Source organism: Quercus lobata, chromosome 9 (assembly GCF_001633185.2).
Source record: "Quercus lobata isolate SW786 chromosome 9, ValleyOak3.0 Primary Assembly, whole genome shotgun sequence".
Lineage (NCBI taxonomy): Eukaryota > Viridiplantae > Streptophyta > Magnoliopsida > Fagales > Fagaceae > Quercus > Quercus lobata.
Window position 1 is genome coordinate 26,235,879 of NC_044912.1, and position 19,734 is coordinate 26,255,612.

At 32.5% G+C, this 19,734-nt stretch overlaps 2 protein-coding genes across 2 annotated transcripts; both read right to left on the bottom strand.

The window, feature by feature from the left end:
- Positions 1-7,527: 7,527 nt before the first annotated feature.
- On the bottom strand, positions 7,528-11,642 carry LOC115960443. The gene is made up of 6 exons (XM_031079350.1): positions 11,302-11,642; positions 10,965-11,180; positions 10,250-10,416; positions 8,546-8,627; positions 8,353-8,421; positions 7,528-7,914 (listed from the first exon to the last, which is right to left on the bottom strand). The coding sequence occupies exons 1-6, from the start codon at positions 11,422-11,424 to the stop codon at positions 7,744-7,746; spliced, it is 828 nt and encodes a 275-aa protein (XP_030935210.1). The 5' UTR covers positions 11,425-11,642; the 3' UTR covers positions 7,528-7,743.
- Positions 11,643-16,441: 4,799 nt separating this feature from the next.
- On the bottom strand, positions 16,442-17,707 carry LOC115961480 (aspartic proteinase CDR1-like). The gene has a single exon (XM_031080458.1). The coding sequence runs from the start codon at positions 17,705-17,707 to the stop codon at positions 16,442-16,444; it is 1,266 nt and encodes a 421-aa protein (XP_030936318.1).
- Positions 17,708-19,734: the final 2,027 nt, after the last annotated feature.

Sequence of the window (19,734 nt, forward strand, 5' to 3'; positions counted from 1 at the left end):
GCGAGATACCCATGAAAGAAGGATTTTTAGGCTTGAACTTTTTGGCTGCTTGGACTGCTCTCTCTTGACCTCTAGACATCTTGAGTTTCCTTTTGAAGACATGCTAGAAAAAGTTTTCTTTACAAACTTATCACTGACTTTTTATGTTTTAAGGGAGACATTTCGTTTTCATTCAAGTTGTCATGCCTTGATATGGTTGTATCATCTTCATCTAAGTCTATTATTTCCACCTGATCTTCCAATTTACAATTCATGCTAAATGGATATTGAATCTTAGTGGCAGTCTTATCAAATCTAAGAACATGGAAACTTGAATTTCCTTCATATCTGAAGACAAAAAAGTAACCATAACAAATAGAATGATATTCAACGAAATCCTACCAACTATTACAAAACCAAATATTATTCTTGTCAACTTTCTTCAATCCCACTTGCCAAATACCACCATAGGGAATAGTGAGTGTAGCAATAGTGGATAGCTCATCTCCATATTCCATCACAAACTTTTCAGGGATCCTCTACAACCACCAAATAAAGTTACATTGTTGCAATTGGAATGTAAAATGGTAAAGTATAACTAGTGGAGTGTATAGTACCAGTTTCATATGTTCCATGGTCGAGGGAAGTATAATCTTGAAGAATTGAGAGGGTCTCTTGCCCTTGCCAGTCATGGAACTTGAAGCCTGGTAATGATCAAAGTTCCTGTTGGGCTTCACTTTAGTTTGGCGAGCCTTTGATTTAGCTGCCATAATCAAAAGTATGACCACGATGTTTGATCGAACAATCGTGTAAATATGTATTCAAAATCTACACTGTAACAGTAATTGGCTACAATTACAAGAGGAATTTGAGTGTTTTAGGTTGTGGGGTTGCTTAATTTGTAAGAGTGATGGTTCTGAGAGCAAAGTGATACTTTTAAGGTATATATTTATGACATGTGATTGTTTGACAGTTCAGTTTCAGGGTTCAAGATGGCTCTACCATGTGCTATTACTACTTACTAGTTAGTAGTCACAGATTATGGGAAGCGTTTCGACTAGCATCCTTGAAAATGACCAAAAATAATAAACATCGTGAAGTTTGATGTTTTGTGAAAGACGAACCACAATTAATATAGCGAAGTTTTAGTTTGAAAGACCAAACACAATTAATATTGCTAAGTTTCAAGATGATCAAGTTTGAACTTTGAAGACATTTATAAAACAAGTTTACTAATTTACTCATATTTAAAAAAAAAAAAAAAAATTGTTTAATAGAAATGCATTTTTATTAAAGTCATCTAAGAGGGAAGGGTGAATTTGAATTCGAGTTCATTCCATCAAGTGCATGTGTGATTTTTTGAGTTTATTGTCTCTTTATTTTCGTATTATTCTCTTGATTACCATCAATAAAATTCGTTTTTTCAGTTCCACCTTTATTGTTGCGTCACTTCATATTTAGGTTGAACAATAATGAAGCAAATCAAGCAATGATATGTAAACGATGTGATGTAGATGAATTTATTGGAGAAGCTTAGGCTGATATCATCGTAATGCCATTTGAGCAATCTGATTGCTTGGTCTTGAGTGTGCAAATATAAAATACCTTGCCATCTGGTCTAAGTCTTGATCAATTGGCAAGGGAGTTTATTTATTTATTTTTGGCTAAGTAAAAGAGCATATCATACAAAAGAAAATCAAATACCCAAGTCTTTAGGCAGAGCAGCTAACACAGCCTCTAGGAGTGAATGCTAAAACCGAGTACCAACAAAATTCACATTGGCTGCCCATTTAACCTGGGCATGAGTTACACTATTCTTAAGACCTGAACACCCACACAAATTTTCAATCTACAAAGTGACTTTATAATAGTTTTAATATGATATCTTCTAAAATAACTTTTAATTGCCATGGAGGGTCATCAACATCAACTGTATTTGACAAAGCATCCATAAAAACCTCAGAATCTCCTACAACCACAATCTTGGACAGTCCCATTTCTTTAGCAATCTGCATAGCCCATAGAATTCCTCTAGCCAACACCAAACTTCTTCCTTTCCAATTTCCAAGGCTGCATCACAATTCAGTTTAGCCCTTGCCATGTTTAGAACCCATGGCATTTGAAGAGGCATTCACCAATTCACCATTAAGTTGGTACTTGGTAGTCAATGGTCATAGCAGCAAAAAAAGAGAACTCCTCCTTTTAGATATGGCTATTAAGCAATTGGTCATTTGGGTTCACCATGAAGTTTATGAGCTAGAAAATAAATGTAATATCAATTGAATTGATCTAAAATTCCAAGGTGATCAAAACCAAGCAGATCTTTCCATAACATAATCCTTAAGAAATGCAATGATGCAGGAGCCGGACATCGTCCTTCAGTGTTGAAATTATGTCTTTGACTTAAACCACGGGCTGGCTTTAAAGACAAAGCTCCCTTTTGAGTTTCCAAGCAATACTAATTTATGTGACTATGGAGATATTGGTGATGGAATTTTCAGAATTGCCTCTCGCGATTGTTGATCAAATAAGGACTGTAATTGAAATTGGTTCTTCATTGATCATGAAAGAGAAAAAGAGGAGATAGCTAGCTACCTCTGGGTCAAGTTTTGGAATCTATACACATTTGGTCCATGTCAGTCCAATTCAGTCTTATTTGGTCCACTTCAATTCCATTTGGTCCATATCAGTTCTATGCAGTCCACTTCTGTCCATTCGGTCCAGTTCAGTCTATTTCAATCCACTTCCGTCCATTCTGGACTAATTAGACCTTAAATTGATTCTTTTTGTAGTTTCCTCTCTAATCGTAGCCTTAAATTGTTTAGACTCAAAAATTCATTTTTTCCTTAATTTTTGGGTTGAAAGGAATAAAATTTTATTAAATTTGGGCTAAACTATTTAGTTTTAGGCTAAAAAAAAATAGGCATTAGAAATTAGAAATACGAGCCCTAAAAAAGTAATAAAAGTGATAAATATTAAAAAAATATATATCTTAAAATTAAAGTTTCAATTATATAGGTATTATACTTATATTTGGAAAGAAAAAAAAAAGTTACAATTTTAAACTTATATAATAATTTAAACTTAATGTAAAATGTTACACGTGTTCCATAGAATGAGGTTGTACGTTTTTGTTTTTTTTAATATGCTTGGATATGTTCAAATTACTCAAGTGATAATGAAATATTTAAAAAAAATGATATTAAAAACATTTTCTCCATTTATATAAAACAATTGATAAATTTGTGGCAACTGATTTACCAGCTATTGAATAAAACTATGCTGAATAGTTTCTAAAAAAATTTATAATTATGTAATTTAAATCTTTTTATTAAATTATGTGTTTCATATATATATATGTGTGTGTGTGTGTGTGTGTGTGTGTGTATTGTTGTATGTTTTTTTAGATAGTTATAATGTACGTGTTACTGATCTCACAACTTAAACCCTTTCCTTCCTCTAAAGTCTTGACCCTCCAAATACATTGTATATGGAGATGTACCAATCAAGCTACAAGGCCCTTGATTATATGTATTGTTGTTGAATTACGCAATTGGTCTTTGTACTTATTTGGATTCCAATTTCAACTAATCAACTATATGAATTAGACTAAACTGTTCTATTCTAGTCCCATACAATGGTGATCTTAAAAGTTTTAGAATTACACTTTTAAATAAGGAAGAAATTATAAATAAATAAAAAAAAAAAACCAGATACGGTTTGTGAATTACTTGAATGAACAAGGCCTACTATACTGGATAGAGAGAAGTCTTAAAAACTATCAATCAGAAAATAAAACCACACTATTCAACATAATCTCTAAATATTAAAAAAAAAAAAAGGAAAAAAAGAAGAAGAAGGCATCATCGACCCTGATTTTACGTTTAAACAAGTTATTCTAGTATGAACTTTGATGGTCAACCACATGAAATATTGAGATACTAAACACAATAGGCTTTCTCTTGATCAACTCAAATACACAAACATCTCCTTCTTCTAAATTATTGTCTTTCAAAAATGCAAACCATCCTTTCCCCATTCTCATTGTTGAAGACTTAAGATTTTGGTTGTAAGAACACCATACTTGCCATTGTTTTCCGTTAGTAGTTTGAAGTGTCACAAATTGCTTCCCAATAATATATTTGGTAGAAAATTCAACAGGTACATACTGCACAAGAAGGAGAAACAACTAAGTATTAAGGCATATATGTTTCAAGGCCATATTTAAGAAAACATCATGATCACATTATTTATAAAGGCTCACCATATAATGGTGCCGCGAGATACCCATGAAAGAAGGATTTTTAGGCTTGAACTTTTCGGTTGCTTGGATTGCTCTCTCTCTTCCTCTGGACATGCTAGAAATTTTTTTCCTTACAAACTTTTCTCTGACTTCATGTTTTGTGAGCAAATCATTTGAGGGAGATATGTTTGTATCATCATCATCTAAGCCTATTATTTCTACCTGATGATCTTCCAATTTACAGTTCTTGTTGGGTGGATATTGAATCTCAGTAGCAGTCTTATTAAATTTAAGAACATAGAAGCTTGAATTTTCTTCATATTTGAAGACTAAAAAATAACCATAATAGATAGAATGGTATTCAATGAAATCCTGCCAACCATTACAAAACCAAATGTTGCTGTCAACTTTCTTCAATCCCACTTGCCAAATACCACCATAGGGAGTAGTGAGTGTAGCTACGGTGGATAGCTCATCTCCAAATTCCATCACAAAATTTTTAGGTATCTTTTGCAGCCGCCAAATAAAGTTACATTGTTGTAATTGTGATGTAAAATGGTATGTGACGATGGGTCCGTTTGGATAGAACTTATTTTGCTGAAACTGAAAACTGAAAACACTGTAGCAAAATAATTTTTAAATGTGTGAATAATATCGTGGGATCTATTTTTAATGAAAAAAGTTGCTGAAAAGTGAAGTTTGTGGATCTCGTGCACTGTTCACGAGACCCATGGGACTGATAAAAGCGGCTGAAAAGTCAACAATATACGGCTACTGTTTATGAACAGTAGCCGTTTGTCCCCTAAACGCGTACATAGCAGCAAAGGAAAAAAAAAAAAAAAAGAAAGAGAAGAAACGTAAACGCAAAACGCAACAACCGGATCCAAACCCACACTATATAACTAGTGGAGGGTACATTACTAGTTTCATGTGTTGCATAGCAGAGGGGAGTATAATCTTGAAGAATTGAGAGGGTCTCCTGGCCCTGCCAGCCATAGAACTTGAAGCTCGGTAATGATCAAAATTCCAGTTGGGCTTTACTTCAGTCTGGCGAGTCTTTGATTTAGCTACCATAATCAAAAGCATGACCTCGATGGTTGATACAACGGTCCTAAATATGTATACAAAATCTGCACCGTAATGGTAATAGGCTACTATTAATTTATAAGAGTTATAAATGGTGCTTTTGAGGTGTACTATACAGTAATGACCTAGGATAATGGAGTGATTATTTTGACAGCTGAGATTGAGGCCTTTGATAATGGGAAGAACCTTTTGACTGGATCCTTGAAAATGACCAATATAATAAGCATGTAAAGATTTAAGGTTTTGTGAAAAATCAAGCATAATAAATTTTACAAAGTTTCAAGATGATAGGTTTGAACTTTGAAGGCATTTATAAAAACAAGTTTATTAATTCAATCATCCCCTTTTTCTTTTTCTTTTTTTAAATTTATGATTAGTAAATATTACTTATATTTCACTAAAAGATGTAGTAAATACCGTACTGTATCGGCTAGTATATGTCGCCCCAGACCTCAGACCGGTATAGACACATTGGTATTTCATATTGGTTTAAATACTGGATGTACCGATTATGTACGGGTCATACGCGAATATTGGAGTGTTTCGGTCGAAAAAAGAAAATCGGCCGGTAAGAAAAAAAAAAAAAAAAAAAATAGTAGCAGAAGTTGATACTAGATAGCCACGCTACCACAATTTCACCGGCCCTAACCCCATGTTGATGATCCACCATTCTTCCTCTTTTCTTCATCGCTTCTTCATCTTCTTCTTATTTTTTTCGCCAGAGCCCTAAACTAGTTTGCCTTGTGTTCTGTTTCTTTTTAACTTTTGTTAAATACCTTTATTTTGTTTTGTGTGGCGTTCTCTGACCAGACACGTAAGCATTTCAAATTTTAATACCTGCCACATCTATCAAGAATTAAAGTGTCCTGTTTGGCCACCAAGTTCAAATAACAATTTTCACATTTTAAATAACATTACATATATTTTCACATACTTTTTCACTTACATGTATTTCAAAAAATTCCAAAAAACTTCAAACAACAATTCTCAAACTACTTTACCAAACACCCCCAAAAGACTTTTGTGTACTTACTACTATTATTTATTATTATTATTATATGAGTTTTCTATTACTAACAACGAACATTTTATCATAAAAAATAACAATCAAATATTATTTTAACTTAAAAAAAAAAAAAAAAAAAAAAACTAAAGAATGAAAACCATTAGCTTATAATTTTAACTATTCATAATGAATATACTTACTTTAACTAATAAACATATAAATAGATAAATAATTATATAATATATATAATTAGCAGTAAACCTGAAACGATACATCAGTATTGAGCGATACTGAAATATATTGTTCTACAAACCAAATCGATACAGCCTCCAGTACAAGATTGACTCCCTTGTGTGAAATACACTTTTGGCTCTTAAAGTTTGATATTCTTTTCATTTTGGTTTTTCAAGTTTCAAAATTTTCATTTTAGCCATTTATGTTTGATTTCATTTTCATATTAGCTCTGCCATCTAGTTTAGTTAGTGATATGAAGTTCTATTCATTTTTAACTATATATGAGATACTAGTTAAAAAATGTTGTGTAATGCAGAAATATCAATTTTGTATTAAACATGAAAGACTAAAATGAAAATTTTAAAACTTAGAGGATCAAAATGAAACTAACCCCAAACTTTAAGGGTCAAAAGTGTACTTTTAGGCTACTTTTCTTTTGTTGTAAAATATTTTTTGATGTAAAACATGTTCAATTAAAAATGTTTAATTTTTTAGTGTTTGATTGCATTTTTGCAAATGCTTTGAAAAACATTTTGTTATCTCACAATTCGACCCACCACCATGCACAACTCAACGAATCGGTGCAAATTTGACTAGATCTATCCAAAAATAACCTTATCAACTCAAATTTGACGGGATCCACCCACAAAACAGCCTGATCTATACAATTTAGCCACGATTGGCACCTAATTGTCACGAATTGATGAAACATAACCACCATCAACACCTCTCATCATTGAAAAGCATTGCAAATTGCCTCCCGTGACACCATGCCACCAATCCTTGAGTGCAAAATCACCTGTGTGCGAGAAAGGAGGGTGGGGGCTATGTGTGTGCCAAGTTAGAAACATATGATGCATGGAAAGCTGATGCTAGACATGACTAAAATAGCAACATATAGATCCTGAACTCGCACACATTTTTTTTTTTTTTTTTTGTGTTGGGGGGGGGGGGGGGTGAAATATATGCACTTCAGAGATTGCAATCAATGCAACGGTCACAAATGTTGCTCCTGGAGATTCTTCTAATTTCAAGCGCATCCTTTAGATTTACAGTTCATTTTAAGACACATACAAAGGCTCCAAAGAGTGAAATCTTGGCGTACAGTTCAGAATTTAACATTATATCAACCAGGCTGATTGATTTGGAGAGGAGAACAATGGGTTTGTAATTGGAAGGCAATAGTAAAAAAGAATCATTGAAGACCATAAACAAGCAATGCTCCAACTCCACCGATACCAGCCACCAGCCCAATGATGACCCCAATTGGAGGCAACCCACCTCCAATTGGTTTTCCAGTGTTTACATCATACCGTGCAAACCTCTTCTTTGGTGCTCTACATTGAGGGCATACATATTCATCCGGCTGCAGAAAAATAAAATCCGAATATCTTGATAAATTATCACCTACTAAGAAGATATCAATAATTGACTAAACTGATCACAAGGCAATGCATATGGATAGTGAACTCATGGTGAACTGTGACTTAATTAGCATGGCAACAATGTGCCAATGCTGTGATAGCACAGCATTGAAGGAATCAAGGGGTAGAGGAGTCTTGACTTAAACTCTCTGCTATAGACAGAAAACAGAAATGGAGAAAAGAAAAGAAAAGAAAAGAAAAGATGAAGAAGCAATGTTGTTCTACTTTTGTTGCTGTTTTATTGAATCTTCTTCTTTCTTAAAAGGGGGAGGGTTCACTATATTTACTCTGATGTTGAGAAGTGCTTCAGCTGGAATCTGTTCCTACTCTGGTCTTAAGGGGAATTATGGAGTATGACAAATTTCAGAAGCTAAGCTTACCTGCTCGTCAAAAGGTTTCTGTACAGTGTATACATATCCACAATCAAGGCATATGTGAGTAGCTCTAGCCTGCAAGATGGGTTCCCATTTAATAATTAGGTGTTAAAATTACATTAAGATATTATATTGAATCCAGAAGATAAGTAAACAATTCGTAGTAAATTGAAGCTTATTATGCCAAAATTATAATTGCCTTCTGAGCATCAGTTAATTTTCTTCCAAAGCGGGGAGGAGCTGGACGCTTTTGTAGTTTCTTAACATCTACTTCAGCACCTCTGTATTGCAGATAGATAAATGGACCATTAGGCATAGAAAAAATAAAACAGAATAGTAGGAAAAATTTAACATCATCAGCTCACTTGCAGATTTTTACTTGTTATTATAGTTTACTTTGTTCCTTTAAGTACTGATTTTTACATGGAATACATTGTGTGTACAGTAAGTAATTGACTGAAGGAACCTAAAATGACAAATGTGACAACATTATAGTATAAATAACTGATACCAATTCTACTACTTTAGTATAAAAATTAATTAAAAAAAAATTAGACAAGTCTAATCAATTTATTTTGAAGAAATTCCTTTTTTTTTTTTTCTCTCTTAAATTATGTTGGTTAGTAGTATCTAATATAGATAAAGTAAATGCATGACAAGATACACATATCCCAAATAATTTCAAACTTCAATGACACAATGACACAAGGTTCTATCTAAAAAGAACAAAGAAAATATACTATTACAAACCAGATATTTGGACCCTAAAAATAGATTACCACTAGTGGTTAACAATTCCCCCAGCTCCTCTCTCTCCTTAACATCAAATATTCTCAGATTTGATTCTTCCAAATTGCAAAAAAGGGAATGAGAAAGGCCATCATGTTTAGCATACTAAAAGTTCCTTTGGACTTCAAGGAAAGATGAAGATCCAAAACAGAGTAAAAACACTAAACAAATTTCCACAAACAGCATAATAGTGGATGGGAAACCAAGATTTCAAGTATTAATGGAGATCTTACAATTGGACTCCACTGATATTGCAGCTTGACCCCTTATGTATAATGATCCAAAATATAGTATTATATAATGAATTGTATATGTTAGGTTTTGTTTCCTGTGGCATTTCATCTTTGTGATTGACCCTTAGGTATTCTTTGAAATTTTTATTTAGAACACTTGGAATATTTTCATTGGTTTCTAAACAACGATAGTGGAACCCACTAAATAGCATTTTGTAATTAGTTGCAAAATTTCCACTTCTACAGAGCCATTTCAAACTCAGCTCTAATGCTTCTTGATGAAGTTACCACACTGTGGGCCTCTAATTACTGGCACGCTCACAATCTTTGAAGATTATAACTTCAAGGTCCAGATAAATGAAGGGTCCAAGACAATTATGATAGCAAATTCTTACTATATTGTCAAAAAATCCATTAATTGACTAGCAAATGAAAGAATTCATTACATTTGATCAGCTGAAATTCCGGACAAAAAGCTGAGTCCCCACCTGAGATAGCCTATAAAAGGGCTGTAATGCACGTCTACAAAAGCATATATCAAACTTTAAAAATTGAACATTTTGAGCTTGTAGAAATTATTGTCACACTGATAATCCATTAGATATTCTAGAACAATATTTATCAATCTTTCATTGAGTTTACAGGTAATAGCAAATGGCATAAAAAATTCAATAATCCAAAGCTTTTTTTAACAAGATCCTCATACAGCTTCAGATAAATTGTCAATTGTACTGCTAAGGTTAATAATAAGCCTCAATAACGATTAATGCTTTAATTAGTTTTAACCTTTATCTATCTTCCATGGAATGTTTCACCAACAGTGCACAATTAACATGAAGTGAAGAAGCAAGAGGATACAAACAAAGTTAAGAAAAGTGAACCTGCTAACAACGAAGTAGACAGAGTCTGGCTTTGCTTGGATAGCAGTTTTTGTAAATCCCAGCTTATCAGCTGGCCATAGCTCATCTCCAAAGAAACTGCTAGTGTATAGAACTTGGTCACCTGCCTTTAGTCCTGCTTTTGCTGCATTCCCACCCCCATCTACAGCCTGAATCAGAATGAGTTGCCATGAAAAACTTCAGCTCAATCCATATAGTATACTTACTGATGTTGTACTACTTGTACCAAAAGTTTAGAGTTGTTAAGAAATATTGATTTTAATCATTTATTCATTATTCTAATCCTCTCTCATGTTTGTAGATAGAGAGTTCGAGACTCATCTTAATAAATGAGACTCAAAATGTGACGTTTAACATTTTAAATGAGAGATAAAGTGAAGATAAGTTTAAACTTTTTTTTTTTTTATTAATAATTTGATAGTTATAATATCAAGGGAGGAGGGATTTGAACTTTGAGCAATGACACTGGCTTATAAACATGTTTGAATTTAGGATTACTTGATCGGATATCATGATAAACTACTATTTGTACCAAAACGCTTAAGCATATTGTATGTATTTAATCATTTAACTATTATTCCAACTCTTACAAAATAAGATCACTGTACTGTTATTTATTTATTTATTTTTTAAATATTTTGGTGGATAACAAATTTCGCAAATTGAAGATAGAAAACATAGAAATAGCAGAACTCACACTAATGATAACACGACCCCCAGGCTTTTGACCCAAAGTGAGGCCTAGTGGCTTGTCAACCTCAGCCTCAATGGTCTTTGATGCCCCAGTAGTTCTTGCAGTGACCTCAAGCCCTCTTCTTAGAACACTTGCGAAACTGCTTCTATTCTCAGCTATGAAGGAATCCGAGACACCCCTTTTGGCCTCTTGGAGTGAGAGGCCTTGGAAGGCGGTTTTCTGGAGAGAAGAAATAGAGTAAAGGCTTTCTACAAATGGGTTTCTTGAGAATAGAGAATAGATGAAAGTGACAATGTTTATATATGTTGGTACTATATGTTTATATATATAAAATTTATACCTGGCATTTAGATGATATGAAGAATGGCTTTGCAGGTGTTGTTGAAGAAGTTTTGATGGAGCTGTTCCTAGTGAAGGTGGCAGTGCAAGAGGAGGAGGAACCTGCAACCACAGCTGATGACATATTTAGATAGCCGTAAGTTTAATGTGTGAGTGAGTTTGAGTTTAACAAGCAGAGTGGTTGTGGTGGTTGAGGATTGGAAATATGAAGTACAAGAATGGATAATTGGGACCAAGAGAACCACTCGCCCTCTTCAGTCTTCACTAGATAGCCACGGATTATGAGACATCCACACAATTCTCAACCTCAACCTTCTCTTCTTAAAAAAAGAAAAAAAGAAAAAAAAGATATATCCTTTTTGATCGTTTCAAATGTAATTACAATTCCTTTACTAATCTTACTAGTTAATATATGATTTATCTGAAGAAGGCATAATAACCTCTCTCTCGTTTAGCAAAAAAAAAAAAAAAACCCTCTCTCTTTTTGTTTCTTTTTTTCGTTTTTTGTTTTTTGTTTTTTTTTTTTTTGTTTTTTGTTTTTTGTTTTTTGTTTTTTTTTTTTTTTTTTTTTTTAAGAGAATTCAGCAAATGAAATATAAGTGATCAATCAACTATTGCAACGCCTTGATATCTATTAGCGATCAAAATTGGAATTTTTGTTTATATCAACACATAATAATCATATTGAGCCTCCTCTCTTCTTCTTCTTCTTCTTCTTTTTTTTTTTTTTTTTTTTTTTTGTGTGTGTGTGTGTGTTTCATAAAATCTCATATACTAATAAATTTTGAATTCAACACAAAATGAAATGAACAATGTACGGGAGTGAATTGGTGGATAATCTCACCCTTGGAACATATTGTAGTTCCAAATTTCCATTTAAGTTTATCATTAATATTATTTTTTTATTTATCATTTAGACTTATAAAATTATTGTAAAATTGTTGTGCTCACGTAAATCACTTAGAAACTTTTATTATTACTCTCTAGTCTCTACAACCCCAAAAAAAAATAATAATAATAATAATAATAATAACACTTTTGTAATTACTTGAAGCCACTCCATTACGCCCATCGTCATTTGGGCGAATTTGGACAAATTTCGGGTTAGACAGGTATTCTTGGACCATGCTTGGGCCACATCTTTCAAGCCCTTATTGGCCCAACCCTTATTGGCCCAACCTGTTCTTTTATTCCGTTCTTATCTTATCATCTTTCTATTTCGATCATTTCCTTCACCACAAATTGCTCTCTTTCTTTTTAGCCCCAACAAATAAATTGCTTTGGGTCTTTTGGTTTAATATGATGGAGAGTGTGTCCAGGTAATGATTTCATATGGGTTAGTAAATTCATTTGCATTTAAAAATCATTTGTTAATTACATTATTATTTTGATAAAAAAAAATTTTAATTTCATGATTGCATATAAAATTTCAATTTTTTTATGTGTTTTGGGTGCGTGTGCGCGTGCACACACATATAACAATATATATATATATATATATATATAGTTAACCTCATAATATTTTGTCACATAAGTTTTTATATCCTTATAATTTTACACGTCAATATTTTAATATATACTTTTTAATTCGACTTTAATTCATTCTACAACCCTCAATTAAATGATGAAAATTAGTTCAATATACAAACACAATCATAATAAATATAAACAAAAAATTGATTGGTGTCTTGATCTGATGATAAAATAGTTATCATTAGGAGCAAACGTTATAGGTTGAAAATCTCTCAAAAAAAAAAAAATCATAATAAATATATATTAATAGTGTTCATAATTATATACTTAATAGTTCTATATGAAATATAATAATAGGTAATTAAATTCCTTGAATGGAACTCGAGTTTCATGTAATTTTTTTTTTTTTTTTTATAAAGTTTTTTGCATATAACTCGATTTCTAAAAATCGAGTTTAAAACAAGAATATATGGCTAAATAGTTTCAAAACAAGCAAAAATAGGCATTTGCCATTTCTCCAAGCGTGAAGTAAATGGCATCAAATTACGTAATAAAAACTAGAAAATTCATATCCATCAATATATGATACTTTTACAATATGTAGATAAAGAAATTTTTCTCCAAATCAAGTAGGTCAAATCAGAATATGCTGTTGCTTGTTTTTGGTCAACTCTGACCGAATTCAAGAACTCAGTCAACTTTTGTTTTGCTTCAAATTCAAAACATCTCCTTTTTTATTTATTTATTTATTTTTAAAGGGAATTATATAAATAGCAATTAAGTGTCCGTTTGAATACAACTGAAAATTGAAAACTGAAAACACTGTAACAAAATAATTTTTAAATGTGTGAATAGTATCATGAGATTTATTTTTAATGAAAAATTGCTGAAAAGTGAAGTTTGTGGGTCTTGTAAACAGTGCACAGGTGCACTATTCACGGAAAAAGTCAACAATCATGACTCAAAAAAAAAAAAAAAAAACCTACGCCAAATCCTAAGTTTAAAACTTTAAGCCACAGGGCTGTTACAGCACATAATTTGTTACAAAATAGACCAGGAAGGTCTTGCATCAAAGGCTAAGATAGCTCCACATGCGGAGAGTCAATAATACCAAAATCATGTTAAAGGCAAACTGCTTTCCTAGCCTAAGCATTAGCAACCATTGATGCATAGTCAACATAAGACATCTCTGCTGGATGGCAGACATACTGGCTCCGTTTGGATTGAACTTATTGTTATTGAAACTGAAAACTGAAAACTGCAAATTGAAAACAGTGTAGCAAAATAATTTTTAAATGTGTAAATAGTGTCGTGGGACCCGTGAACAGTACATAAACAGTGCGTGAACAATATTTTTTGTCCCCTGCACAGTGATTTTACTGTTCACGCGCAAGGTAAAAAAAAAAAAAAAGCATGAAAATGCAGAACTGAAACGCCACTTTCAGCCCTCCCCAAACACACACTATTGATTTAGCATCAAGTTCAATAAAATAAACTTTTTGACTATATATAGGTTGGGAAATCTAGACATCGGTACATTGTTTAATTTTATGCCAAATTATTTATATCAATTCTATACTACTATTTAAGGAGATTTTCATGTTTAGGATGGACATTTTGTCAATTCAAAAATATTGCACTCCAAATTTAAGTAAAGACAAATCTGAAGGACAATCAAATAAAAATACATTTCTGACTCTCAAGTACAACATTATCTACAAAATAAGACCACTCTCTCATTGGTTTTCAAATTCAAAGAATTTATTATTCGGTCAACAATTTTATTATTATTATTTTTTACAATTTCAAGCCCAAAAAAAAAAAAGAAATCCTAAATTTTTGGATTTTAGATACAAAGGAATTTAAGACCCAAACATGCAATTCATTGAGCGATAGGTATGTTCTTAAATTTTTGGTAGAAAATTTCATTAATAATGTAACATAATGAAACTTGAATTCTATCAGATAAAACATACATACATACATATATATATATATATATATATATATATATTTACATTCTAATTGTAGGATTATCTCTTCTATGTTCAATGGGGACCCATGTAGTCAAGTACCCAAGTAAAGAAAGAAGTTGTGGAATTTTGGAAAATTAAAAATAATGTGCAATGGAAGTAGGTAAGTCATTATTTTTTAGAATAACAAGAAGTGTATCAGTTTGCGCAAATGTGTAATATTAAACCTGTAAACTTCAAATTGGAATGAATGAAAAATTATGACACTAAACTCCAAAAAAGAGAGTCTCTTCACATGCTCTTCATGCGTGTGATGAGACAAGTTAACTTTATTAATTATGCCAATTAAGTAAAGATTATCTATTTACTATCGGATGAGTAAACCATATTGGGAGAAATAAGTGCAGCAGGAAGAAAGTTATAACATAAGTGATATAGTGATATAAACACAAAAGGAAAACCTTGACAAAAAAAAAAAAAAAAAAACCCGGCAGGTAGCTCATGCACCACCAAACTGAATAATTCATTTTAGTAGAATGAAACTATACAATACAAGAATATAACCCAATCCTAATATTGCTACCTATGAACTACAAGAGGAATTATTGATTTGGCACAGGCAGCTCCAATCCAATTATACTTTTTTACCTGGTGAATCTATTTACCAATACATTTTTGTGTTTTTGATATTTGGGAGAGAGTTTTGGAATTTGGTGTAATTTTTCTTTTCCTTTTAGTATTTGAATTTTAATTTTATTGGGTATGTGTTGAAACTCTTTATCACTTTTTTTTTTTTTTTTCTTTTTGCCATTGATTTTAAGTTGATTCAATACTTTTTTTTTCTTTTTGCCATTGATTTTAAGTTGATTCAATACTTTTTTTTTCTTCGTATTTTGGATATTAGCGAGAGAAAGTTGAATTTTAACTTGATTTTTTTCTTTTTGGTTTTAAATCTTGTCTTTATCTTTCGATGGATCCCAACTTATTCCAACATACTTTAGTGATTCACAAAATGTTAATTTAGGAAATGGAAATTCTCTCTCAAACTTATATTTTGAATTATTGAGAGAGATTATTTTTGTTTTCCATTTTGATATTGTAGAAATTCTTTAATTATATATATATATATATATATATATATATGTGCGTGTAACTTAATGTGCAATTATGAGACAAGTGACTCTCTCTTGGACCAAATAAGTTGCTAATCTTGAGTAATGTGGTAGGAGGATTTTGTGTGATTTGTCTAGAAATGAATGATTTCTAGATTTATAACTATTTTATTCTTGCTTTTTGTGACAATGGGCGCAACTTTATTTTCTTAAATGATGATAGTTTAGTGACAACGAGTTGATTGAGACTTAGCCCAATTTGACCTCCTGTAGATCATTGTACCAAAAAGGCTATAGCTAATGATAAGAGTGCAACTTTATTCCCTTAAAAGGTGGTAGCCCAACGCCAATGACTTGACTATATATATTTAGGAGGGAGAGAGAGAAATTATATTTAATAAAAAAATCAGAACAATTATACTATATTAAAACTTTCCCATGAATTGGACTACTGGTTAATATTAAGATTCTTCTCAGGCAAAAAAATGTTAAGATTAAGATATATTACAAGAGAAGAATAACTACGTTATTATATCTCTTATTGTATAAGATATAGTAGTGTTACATTGAACCATAGCAAACTCTATTGTTTGGTGCAATCAGTCGGCATGAAGGAGAGCATCATTGTTTCCATGTCAAACCCAATCAAGAAATTAGCCTGAGCAAAGTTGCCATATATACCACCGCCATTAGAACCTTGCATTGCAAAGCAGTAAACCCCATCTTTAGGTGAAATGAAGGTATGTATAGGCTTTAACTGCACGTTCGCACCCTCAAAATGGACAGTCAATATTGGTCCGTCAAGATTAGATTTAGTTCTATAGCAAAGCTGTGTCCCCAAATCAGGGTCATCCCTAATGGGATTCATTGCAATTTGCTTCTGCACTTCCACTGCCAATCGATCATAAAAATCTTGTGGCACAATCGTTGGTGGTGTTCCTGAATCCAAAAACATGTTGCCCTTAGAAACCATACCTAAAGAGTTAAATGGCACATATGTGTCTCCAACACTAATTCCTTCTAGTGTGACAAAATAGGGGGTCTTATATTCTTTGGATACTAAAGGTGTTGAAACCACACCATCACCCACAACTTCACTGCCATTGCCAAAACTTATCTTGCTTGCAATACTAGGATCAGTACCAAATGGCAACAAGCAATGGGAAAACCTCTTGCTACCAAAGGTGGATCCTATTTGTGAAACAAAGGACACAGACCCTCCTCCTAACCCAACGATTCCCATTTCATGGTCATTGAAAATCCCGCTATTGTTGTGTCCACACCCGAAAGCAATGTCTAGAGAAACTGTTTGCCCTGAGTTTGATGTCATGGTGACTTTTTCTTGGGCTAAAACACCTTTGGTTATGGAAGAATCTGCATATGCATAAGTGTAAGTGCAAATATTTTGAGAACAAGTGCCAGTGTTTATAAGAAGACATTGTTCTGATTCACAATAAAAGTCACTATATGTGGAGGACTTTAGAGGATCGAATATGGGACTAATCTGATTGTAGCAGCCATCACATGGTACACATTGTGTCCACACAAGGTCACTACCTGTATCAGCAATGCCATAGATGTCTACCGGTGGAGTTCCAATTGAGACCTTCATGAGATGCTGACCTTTGTATGCTATTACTCGTGATTGAAGGGCATTTGGATAGTATTTGTTTAGGCGGCCGGTAAAAGTTTTGTTAGCATTGTAGAAGGGAGATTTGGGAGAATCCGGGCGGATTAGCTCAACGGTAAACCCACCATTGCTAGCAGCTGTAGCCAAAAGGCCTATAAAATAATTTGAGAGAATTGAGGCAACAAGGAAGCATGGATGAAACATAACACTGCTTGTCATTGAATTTGAGGTTTTGGAAGAGAGTCACACTATGGAAAGTTTTATATACACTTTCTCTATCCTCCAATTTCCATTTAATTTCTCAATATTAGAATATATTATTATCTTTAAATTCTTAAATGACAAATACAGTATATTTTACCTAATAAATTTGATGATACCATAATATTTGGAAGATATAAGACATTCATTTCTCCAAGCGTGAGTGGCATCAAATGGAGAAATTATAGTCCTCTGGTGGACCACAAGATGTTAAAATGTGAATTCAAACATATGGTCAGAAGCATTTGGAATATACTTTTATGTCATCCGGTGTACTTCTTCCATATATACCTGTAAGCCATCAATTATGGATTGGTACTGATTTCTTAATTTTATGATGTGAAGGCCCATGTGAGGGGACACCAGGTGAGGAAGAAATATAGAACAATCATCTGGTCTGTAGGGATTCTGGTCATTTGTCCACCATTCCACTAAAAAACTTTCATTTGTTTAAAATTGTTGAGTCAGCAATTAATTTTTGTTTAAAAAAATTTTCTAATTAACAATTTTAAACAAATGGAAATTTTTTAGTAGAATAGTAGACCACATCATTTGTTTACCATGTGGATCTTATAATTTCTTCATCAAATGGCCATAAAACATGACACTGCTTGCCATTGAATTTGAGGTTTTGGGAGAGAGTCTCACGCGATGGAAAGTTTTATATACAGTTTCTCTATCCTCCAATTTATAATTATTTCAATATATATTATATAATATTATTATCTTTAAATTCTTAATTGACAAATACGGTGAGTTCCTAATAAGAACCCAAACCTTATCAAGAGGTGGTTGACTATGACTCACAACATGGCTAGCCCATAAGACAAAATTGTTAATAGTTCGAGCTCTAATCGAACTACAAATAAGCTAAATTCAATAGCTCATGTATCTCTCGTTTGTATGCCTACTATAAGCTCATTGCGAAGTAAATTCTTAACTGTTTCATGGCTATTTTTCTTCATTAGAGTACAGAATTATATATCTAAATTCTTCGAAAGTTGGCCAAATAGATTAAAGTTAAAATCAATTATCTATAGATGAAGTGTAATTCTAAATAGAAATTACCTATTTCCAAAATTTATACAAGACCGAATCAAGTTCATTTGAAGATTTAAACAAGGTTTTCAGACCCGGACCGTTCATTGAACCGTAAAAGGGAGAGGTTCAAGGGTTTTGAGGTTGGACCGAGGTCGAACCGGGGTCGAACCGTGATGACGTCATAATTAATTTAATAATTATTTTAAATATATATAAAAACATTAAATTAATAAAAAAATAGAAAAATTAACTAAAATAGCCTAATTCATTTAGAAAAGCTTATTTCTAAAAAATACAGTACACAATTACACATTGTTACACACTAGACAAAAAAAACTCCTTCCCATCAAAAATGCATGAAAGAAACAAGTCACTAGACAAAAAAACTTTTCAAATGTAACATCCTTTCCACAAATTAATTGAACCATAATACAAAAACTGATCCCTAAAACATCCTAATCCCACATTCACTTTTCCTTTTCAACTTTCCACAGAACCTACTCAATATGCAACAGACATATTCCTGTAAGATGTCCACTAACATATCCAATGTAAAAAAGTTGTTAAGTTTAATAATATCCTTGAGTTTGCTGTATTTAGTTCTGTGTTCAATCCCTCTCTTTCATTTGATCTTTTATTTCTTCTTAGTCGTATATTTTACAAACCGATTCCCATAATCTTCTTACACCCTCTATCTGTCTTTTCCCTTCCTTACTTCTGTCTTTTCCCTTTGTGTTACTTCTGTCTTTTCTTTTGTGTGATAATAGCTGGTATCAGAGCCCGTGATCAGTTTCACTCTCCTTTGATTAGTATATTTGATTATTGTCCTGATTAGTATGCTCTGTGATTTACAGTTGCCACAATTTGTGGATCCTCTGTATTAATCACATCAGAACACTGGATTTGATAATCAAATAGAACACTAAGGAGTTTGCCTTTAAAGA

Excerpts from the sequence above, each read along its gene's own strand:
- LOC115960443 (XM_031079350.1), bottom strand. The coding sequence starts at position 11,424 with ATGTCATCAGCTGTGGTTGCAGGTTCCTCCTCCTCTTGCACTGCCACC. Across the intron at positions 11,181-11,301 it reads TCATATCATCTAAATGCCAG|AAAACCGCCTTCCAAGGCCT; the intron begins GTATAAATTTTA and ends TCTTCTCTCCAG. Across the intron at positions 10,417-10,964 it reads GGGGTCGTGTTATCATTAGT|GCTGTAGATGGGGGTGGGAA; the intron begins GTGAGTTCTGCT and ends ATTCTGATTCAG.
- LOC115961480 (XM_031080458.1), bottom strand. The coding sequence starts at position 17,707 with ATGACAAGCAGTGTTATGTTTCATCCATGCTTCCTTGTTGCCTCAATT.